The 9,212-nt window shown below is 33.5% G+C and overlaps 1 protein-coding gene across 1 annotated transcript; it reads right to left on the bottom strand.

Annotated features, from left to right (window-relative positions):
- Nucleotides 1-234: 234 nt before the first annotated feature.
- Nucleotides 235-1,176, bottom strand: LOC139167128 (olfactory receptor 5V1-like). The gene has a single exon (XM_070751549.1). The coding sequence runs from the start codon at nt 1,174-1,176 to the stop codon at nt 235-237; it is 942 nt and encodes a 313-aa protein (XP_070607650.1).
- Nucleotides 1,177-9,212: the final 8,036 nt, after the last annotated feature.

Genomic DNA, 9,212 nt, shown 5'->3' with positions numbered 1-9,212 from the left:
AAAAGATTTATCTTCAGTATGGAAGACAAACAAGGAAAGGTACTTAAGGTATCTTGGGAAGTGTTCCATAATTGAGGTACTAGAGCGTCAGGTGGGTGAATTGTCCAATGAAATGATAAACAGAGCCTTCAAAGTTGATGTTAATGTCTAGGTTGGATGGTATCTGGAGAAACAATATTTTGTGCACCTGGTTCCTAAATATTCGTAATCTTGTAGATATTTTTTTTTCTCTACTCAACTTCTAACTGCCAAAGAAAAATATTTTTTTTTCATTTTCATTAGGCTGGCTTTTACCTCTTTATTCCTAAGACTATAAATAATTGGATTTAACATGGGGGTCACAATACAATACAGAGAGGAAATCAAAGTATCACTATCCAGAGAGTATCCTGAACTAGGCCTGTTATAATTAAAGTTAGCAGTACCATAAAACACTATAACCACAATCAGATGTGAAGCACAGGTAGAGAAAGCTTTAACTCTGCCTTTGGATGTCTTGATCTTCAGAATGGTGCCAATGATGCGGATGTAGGAGAGAAGTGTAAAGAGGCAGGGGGTGAGTCCTATCAAAGCACTGGCTAGATGGAGTACAGCTTCATTGACTGATGTATCTGAGCAAGAGAGCTTCAAAAGCAACGGGACATCGCAGAAGAAGTGGCTGAGCTGATTGGATTTGCAGATGATTAAGGATGATGCAAGAAGAGTGTGCACCAATGAGTTTGCTAAACCACACATCCAAGAGAACCCTGCCATCTTCTTACAAGCATTATGGTTCATGATGCTAGAATATTGCAAAGGACTACAAATAGCCACATAGCGATCATATGCCATGACAGCCAACAGTACACATTCTGTTCCTGCACAAGTAATGAGGAAAAACAATTGGGCAACGCATCCTGCATATGAGATAGTTTTCCTCAGTCGAAAAAAATTAATGAGCATAACAGGGATTGTGGCAGAGATATAACATATGTCTAGGAAGGACAAATTTGTCAAGAAATAGTACATAGGTGTGTGCAGAGTCACATCAGTCTTGATCAAAGTGATGATCAGAGCATTCCCTGCTAAAGTTATTGTGTAGATTGCTAAGAACATAAAGAAGAACAAAATATAGAGGTCAGGATGGTTTGAAAAACCCAGGAAAATAAATTCCTTTATAAAAGTTCGGTTTTCCATGTCAATAGGATTGTTTCTGAAAAGGTAAAGAAAAAAGTCTCAAAGAACAATACGATACTCAATTAATATAAGACAAAAAATCCTCACTGGCTGGATTCATAAACCACTATTAATCTGTAATATTGTTTATCTGAGTGTTGTGTAAATCCAGCCTCTGTATCTCAAAAAGCATTATTTAACTGCTTTCATTATTAATTAATTACTATAAACAATTATTAATTACAATTAATAATTGCATTTAATTTATTATAAAGTTATTTTATAAGCATGTAAATGTACATACATTTCTTGAATATGTTCAAGAATTATTTCCACAATGGCTTGAATATAAAGGATAAACTAAATTTAAACCCCTTATCATATATACTGTATCATACTAGTTCTACATTCCAGTAAATTCCTGAATAGCACAGCTTTCAGTTTTGCAATATATTTATACAGATAATTTGTAATAAAACTATTTTGGATACTCTTGATTATGTTACTGTTTTATGTATTATAATTATGCTCATTAGAACTAAATATTCAAACTGTTTTTTTCTTATATATGCAAGGTTTCCCCCCCTCCCATTTTGTTTTCATAGAATACCATCAACGTCTTTATGTAGTCTTAGTTTCAGTCCTGATTTCTATTTGCCTGTTAGAAATAAAAGAAAATTGCAATGATTAAAGGAGAAATGGATTGATCAGTCTAATCAATAGATAATATTACTTATTATTATAGACTTTTAAATAGAGATTTGGATGAATGAGCCTTTATAAAAGATTGAAAGGATATATGAAAGCATTCTTAAAATCATGGAATCTATATCATTTCAGACTACAAGAATTAAATAATGGATTCAGGCTATACGATCTTATGAAAAAATTCCTATCATAGAGATCATAGAATCAATTCATAAGAAAATTGTTCAAGCAAAGCCTGTGCAGCCATCTGTCGGGTTATTTTAATTTGGATCTCCTTATAGAGCAGGACCGTTACAATTCTATCAGTCTGGTACAGTGAGATATACAGCAGCAACTGTACACAGCAAAATGATTTATAGATTTTGGATATATTTATTTGTATTAAAGGTTGTGCCACTCTCACCCTCACTGTGTGGCTTACCAAGATATAATGAAAATATGTGCAAAAATAAACAATAAGAGAAGAAACATAAATGTAATAGTAACAGTAATTTAAAAAATTGGGTATATAACAAATGTTTAAGTTTTCTCCTAACGATTCACAACAGGCTGCCCTCATCTTTGAGAACAGCTTATTTTGGCTCTCCTCTTCAATATTTATTTATTTATTTATTTATTGGATTTATATGCTGCCCCTCTCCGAAAACTGGGGTAGCTAACAGCAATCGTAAACAGTGTACAATAATAATCCAATACTAAAAGCGAATTAAAAACACCTTAATATAAAAAACCAAAAATACATACAAACATACCATGCATACAATTGTAATGGCCTGGGGGGAAAGGAATCTTAATTCCCCCATGCATGGCGGCAGAGGTGGGTTTTAAGTAGCTTACGAAAGGCAAGGAGGCTGGGGGCAATTCTAATCTCTAGGGGGAGTTTGTTCCAGAGGGCCAGGGCCGCCACAGAGAAGGCTCTTCCCCTGGGTCCCGCCAAGCGGCATTGTTTAGTTGACGGGACCCGGGGAAGACTCACTCTGTGGGACCTAACTGGTCGCTGGGATTCGTGCCGCAGAAGGCGGTCCCTGAGGTAATCTGGTCCGGTGCCATGAAGGACTTTATAGGTCATAACCAACACTTTGAATTGGGACCGGAAACTGATCGGCAACCAATGCAGACTGCGGAGTGTTGGTGTAACATGGGCATATTTGGGGAAGCCCATGATTGCTCTCGCAGCTGCATTCTGCACGATCTGAAGTTTCCGAACACTTTTCAAAGGTAGCCCCATGTAGAGAGCGTTACAGTAGTCGAGCCTCGAGGTGATGAGGGCATGAGTGACTGTGAGCAGTGACTCCCGGTGCAAATAGGGTCGCAACTTTCCTTGTTTTCTTTGTCATTAGGAAAGAAAGGCTAAGGATACACACTATCTCTTAATACATGTGATTTATCTTGAGAAATTTCTCAGTATACATGATCCTACAGTACTTCCTATTTAGCATTTGGGGGCGGGGGGCGGTATAAATTTGTTATTGTTTTTCCATACCTTACAGAGATTCAAATTCACATACCTTCAAATTAAAATACAATACAATATAATATCAATTGCCAAATTCTTAATCAAAGTTTCCTAATTATTTATCTGTTTTATTCTGGTACACATCATTCATCTTATGCTACCTCCTTTTCTAATTTTATCATCCGGATTTCAAAGATTATTTTCTGCTTTCATTCGAATTTCAAAATGCTATTAGCTATCCACATTTCTCTTGACTATTTGCTTTTTTCTATTAAAAACTGTGCTGTCGTGCTTCAGTCCATGTCTTATATTCTTACTTAACCCATTCCTGCTTTTTAAACCCTCATTTTATCATAGCTGCCTTTAACAAAGTTCCAAATTTACTTCTCTTCATACAACAGGAAGGAAAGAAAAAACCATTCACATCATACTTTTGATCTAATTATGACAATAGCGATACACAGAGGAGGAAAGGTTATTATTAAGAATTTAAATTACATTTTCTTCTTTCTGTGCTTAAACATTATATCATTCCTTTCATTTTACCAATGTATCATTTCTAGTTTAACAAATCATAATTATTATGTAACATATTTTTCTATTTATTTTTCACAAGAAGTCCCTTCCCCTAACAATCCCAATATAATAGTAATTTTCCCTAATCTATATACTTTCCACTGTCGCTCTTAGTGTAATAGTCTTCCCTAATCTATAAATTTCACTGCCATTTGTAGTGTAATAATCTTTCCTAATTATATATTTCCCTAATCTATGTATCTTCCCTCTTCTATATATCTTCCACTATCAAATTCAGTAGGATAATCTTCCCTAATCTATTTAATTTCACTGTCATTCCCAAAAATACCCCTCTTCCTTACTCTATCTTTCGCTATCATGCCCAATATGAACGTAATCAATACTATTTATTTATCCCATATTAATCCTCCTTTAATAATCATAGCTTTATTATATCCCTTTTCCCTTTCATCCTATTTTTGTTTATCATTATAAATTACATAATAATCTTCCTAGTTAGCATTCAGCATTTGGCTCATTGAACTGAGCCAGCGAAAAGCTCTACATTATGCACAGCAGATGAGATTAAGTAACTAACTTGAGTGCATAAAAGGGTTTTAGATTGGAACCCACCATTGAAAATTGTCTGTAGTAACCGGGGGTGGGCTACTGCTTGGATGGGGGAATGCAGTGAGATAGTGAAAATGGAGCTCCACCCCAGAGCACCCAATTTCAACTGAAAGATGTTGAAAGAAAATGCTGCATAATCCATGCCCACAGTGTGGTAGTAAAAATTTTGGTAGTCCTTCACTGGTAGTAACATAAATCCACTTGCTGCAATATCAAAAACTTTGACAGATTTCACCTTTAGCATGCTCAAAACTAGGGCAGTGACAAATAGATAGAAAGGTATTAATAACACAGGTCAGGTTTTTTCTTTCTTTCTGCTTTGATGAAAAGCCATCAAACAGAATTAATGAACTTGTGAGCTATTGGAAAACAAGAGTTTAAGCTAGTAAGAAGTTCAACAGAATCTGTGACTTTGTAAATTTTTAATGGACTAAGGGATAGATCATGTTTGAAACTGGCAGGGATGTATTCAGGTCTCCCAATGGATAAGGCTACATCTATGACAATGTACACAGACATTAAAATATTATTATGTGTGGGATGCTCAAGAAGGGGGACTCAATGAACTGAAATGTTCATCTGAAGGGATGCTAGCAGATAGAATTATTATGCACATGCCAGAGTAAAAAATATCTCCAGACTGAAGCAAAAGATAATGATTGAAAACAGTCATGTTCATAATGTACTGTTATTGCTTACAAGGTAGTGATAAGATTAGACAAAGATTCCCATAAAGAAAGCAAGATTTCTAAATAAGAGTTGTCTTAAACTAGGCAATTCTAAAATGCTGCATGAGAAGTGAAATTTTGTTCTCAGTCACTATGTACTGTTATCTATCTATCTATCTATCTATCTATCTATCTATCTATCTATCTATCTATCTATTTATTTATTTTGGAAAGCAACTTTGTAATCACAGATGTAATTATACCTAGGAATTTTCCATTTTTAAAATGTTGAAATATATTTTTTATAATTCTTGGTATACTTGTCTCCATACAATAAAGCCCTTATAGATAAACTTGCATTTTGATACAGAATGAGAGAACAAAACAATTTATTTTCCAGTACCCACAGATTGCATTTTCAAAACAAGATGAAGTTTTAAAAATACATTATTGCATAAATAAGATCAATCGTATACTAAATATTTGTTTTCCTTTTATTTCTCCTTTTATAGTATTCAATTAGATTTTAATCTGTAGGGTATTTTTTCATATCCTGCAAGGTATGTATTTTTTTTCATAAAAAGGCAAATTCTTCTAAGTCAAATATAAACCTTTTAGTAGAAACTTTTTAGTAGAAAAATCAGATTTTTAAATTTTCTATTTTTATGAGAATTCTTCTGTTTATTCTAAATAAAACCTATCACAAATTATTCGGGAATTATATCTGTCTTTTCTTATATGGGAGCAAATTAGATAATCCCCAAACCAAATTCATTCTAATAGCCTAAGGATATTTAATATTAATTTCTCTCAATTAACATACTAATGCACATGATCTCCCACAATAAACATGCATCTCAATTATTGTCTATGTCCTAATAGTATTTTAAATTAGGCTGAGTTTCTAAAACACTGATGATAGGCTAAATTTAGTAGGTTGAATAAAATATTTCTAGAGTTATGTGGGTTATCATAAACCAAAGACCTAATTTTTTTTTGTTGCCATCCAATGCTTAGAATCATAATAGCACCTCTCGCTTCGAGTCATAAAACATACTGTGCCATTATAAGTGCATAATTCCTAATAGCTTTAAGCTAGTAACTGGAATATGCATAGACTGGTCTTTGACCTATTTCTTTCTGAATTTGGAGGAGAGGAGAATTTATAATCAATTATAAATTTACAATCTTTGTAACATCCTTGAAGATAAAGGCATAGCTGACAATAACCTTAACTGAAGTCAATATACAGTAGATTGACTACCTTAAATTTCTATTGTTTCAACCCCAACCTCTGATTTAATGCAGAGTGTGTGTAAAAATTACAAATGAACTAAAGTGTAGTATAACTTGGTTCAAGATGCCAACTATTTCATTCTTTCTTACTCCCATTGTTCCTCAAACTATTTCTACTTTTCATGATTATTAAGCTTGTTCAGTTCTTTCTATGGGGATTTGGACATTTTAGAATCCCTCTTGCAAGACTAAACCTCCTTATGTTTTATTGGTTCCATTGTAGTGGTATATGAGTTGGCTGTATGAGAACTGAGATTATTACTACCTATGATGATAGAGACATCTTTATTTTATCTAAAATGGATTACCAAACTATTACTCAAACATCAGGACATTTGCAAAATTTAAACTGAATTTGCTTTAATTAAAATTTTAATTGCATTATTTGTAAAGAAATATTTGTTGTATATTTTAGTATATTTGATTTTTGTTGTGTTGTAAACTACCACATTTTTCTAAGTATAAAATGCACCAGAATATAAGGTGCACCTTAGTTTTGGGGAAGGAAAATAGGGAGAAGAATCTGCTAGCGTCCTGAATATGGTCAGCTTCAGCACATTATTTTATTTCCTGGTTAGGGCTTTTAAAAAAACCTCATTCAGAGAGAGTAACAGTGAAAGAGCTTAAAAGCCGGTAAGAGATGGCAACATAGTTAGCATGTGGAAAGAAACATTCAGCAAGTAAAACAAGTAGAGTATAGAAAAAAAACACCTTAGGGCTTGGAAAACATTCTTTGCAGAGCGTAACAATGAAAGAGCTTGCAAGCTGGTAAGAGCTGAAAACATCGTTAGCACCTGGTTAGGGTTGGGGGAAAAAAGCTACATTCAGAGTATAAGATGCACCCAAATTATCAACCACTTTTAGGGAGGGAAAAGGCGCCTCTTATACTCTGAAAAATACAGTATCCATGGATGCAGTGAAAAGCGAAATACTGATGCCATACATTTAGATGATTTGACATGTGTTTCTATCATTTGTTACATGAGCAATTTTGAGCAGACATCCCCAACCACAAAGTTGGTATGTATGCACTGGTGTCATGAAGAGTAATTAACATGCTTGGAGAGCAATAGATTACAAAAGACTGATGCATATTTACTGATATAAAACTTTAAAGATTCTAGATACACCCTATCCAGTATTGCAAATTGAGGGTAGCTTGTGACATTATTGTGGTTCTTTTAACTGTGTAACTAGTCCTAGTGCAGAGTACTTTTATTCTTTTCCCCATTCCTCTCTCCATCCTAAGATATTTCTTCCGAAGGCAACGTCGCATAGAAAAGGGATACAATTTTTCAAATGGTGAATCCCAAGCTTCTTTTGAGCTTCAAAATTAATATGAGCAGCAATGTCAATCACACCAGTTGCTAGTACAGTTGATACAATAAAGAAACCCAAATATTCAGATTGGGAAAATTAAGCAAAAGTTATTTTAATTATGTAGTTTTAGTTTGTATTGAAAATACGTTTTTACTTGTAAATAAGTCCCATTGTGTCCAGGGGTGCTTTTCCTAAAAACTCCAAATTGGATTGAAATCTGATTCATTTATTAGGGTGATTTTTTTAAAAAAAGAGTAGAATCATCAATCAGATGAAGAGGCTTTTAGTACAAGATGGAACATACAGCTCAGCCAATGATTTTCTTGAAAAAGTCATTTGGAAGGAATTGCATAATTTTCTAAAAAAACCCACCACCACAACCAACCTGCACTAACTGAGCAATCATTTTAGGATTGAACTGGCATTATACCAAGGTAATGTTTAGATCATCTATTAAATTTTTTTTGATTCTTCTGTTTTAATTTTTCTACAAAATTCTGACGATTCTGGAGGGCAATGCCAAAATGTCACTCTTCTCATTTGATAGCAAGAAATAGAGTATCAGTAATTTTTACTTCAATAGATATTAACATCTATCACACCTGAGGATAGATGGCTACTGGACGTAGGGCAAGCTGGTATTCATACAGCTGCAACATATGCTCAGAATCAATTGTCTGACATGGTTACAATGTTGTCTAAATGATAGAGACATTTTACATGGTGACTGTCAGTGGGTAGGCTCCTTAGTAACTAATTCATTGTGAATGAGTGAAAAGTAATTTCCTATATGCAGAGACCGAGTGGCTTTTCCAAATTAAAAAAAAATGCATATATTGTAGAAATCCCTGGATTGAAGTAGGATATATAAATTTCTGGTTTCAATTAAATTAAATTCTGTATGCAAAGGCGTATTTATAAATGTATTAAGAATAATTACTCAAGTTCAAATTGTTTTACACTTGTGCTCAAATAAAATTTAACTAATTGTTCGCATACATTACTCGGTTACTTACTGTGTTGAATAAGTCAATAGCATTCATTCAAAGATACTATACACTTGTTGCATTGGCGGTAGAAGTTTTGCACATGCAATTTATTGTGAATTTTTATTTGCTGAGTGCTGAAAAATTGTGTGAAGTCACACTTGATAATAAAAAAAACCTTTGAAGATTTTAGAAATAAATCAATTATTTTCAAATGTATATTTCATTTCTGACAATCTGCTCCTAATAACTTTATAAGTTTCATTATAGTTTAGAGATCTACAATGTTACTTACCTGTTCCATAATCCAACATGTTAAGAAAGAATATTGCACCTACCTGAAGTTACAACAATATTGCTTCCTCTATTACTCCTATAGATTAATTCAGGAAGCATTATTTAACTATTGGAATAAGACCTGGGGGACATATTGTATTGAGACAAACCTCTCAGGAAAAAATTCAAAGAACTAGTAAT

This window comes from Erythrolamprus reginae, chromosome 4 (genome assembly GCF_031021105.1).
Source record: "Erythrolamprus reginae isolate rEryReg1 chromosome 4, rEryReg1.hap1, whole genome shotgun sequence".
Lineage (NCBI taxonomy): Eukaryota > Metazoa > Chordata > Lepidosauria > Squamata > Dipsadidae > Erythrolamprus > Erythrolamprus reginae.
The sequence above is the reverse complement of the archived record's forward strand: the minus strand, read 5'-3'. Positions and strand labels throughout refer to the sequence as shown.

Bases quoted from the DNA above. Each gene is read 5' to 3' on its own strand.
- LOC139167128 (XM_070751549.1), bottom strand. From the start codon at position 1,176: ATGGAAAACCGAACTTTTATAAAGGAATTTATTTTCCTGGGTTTTTCA.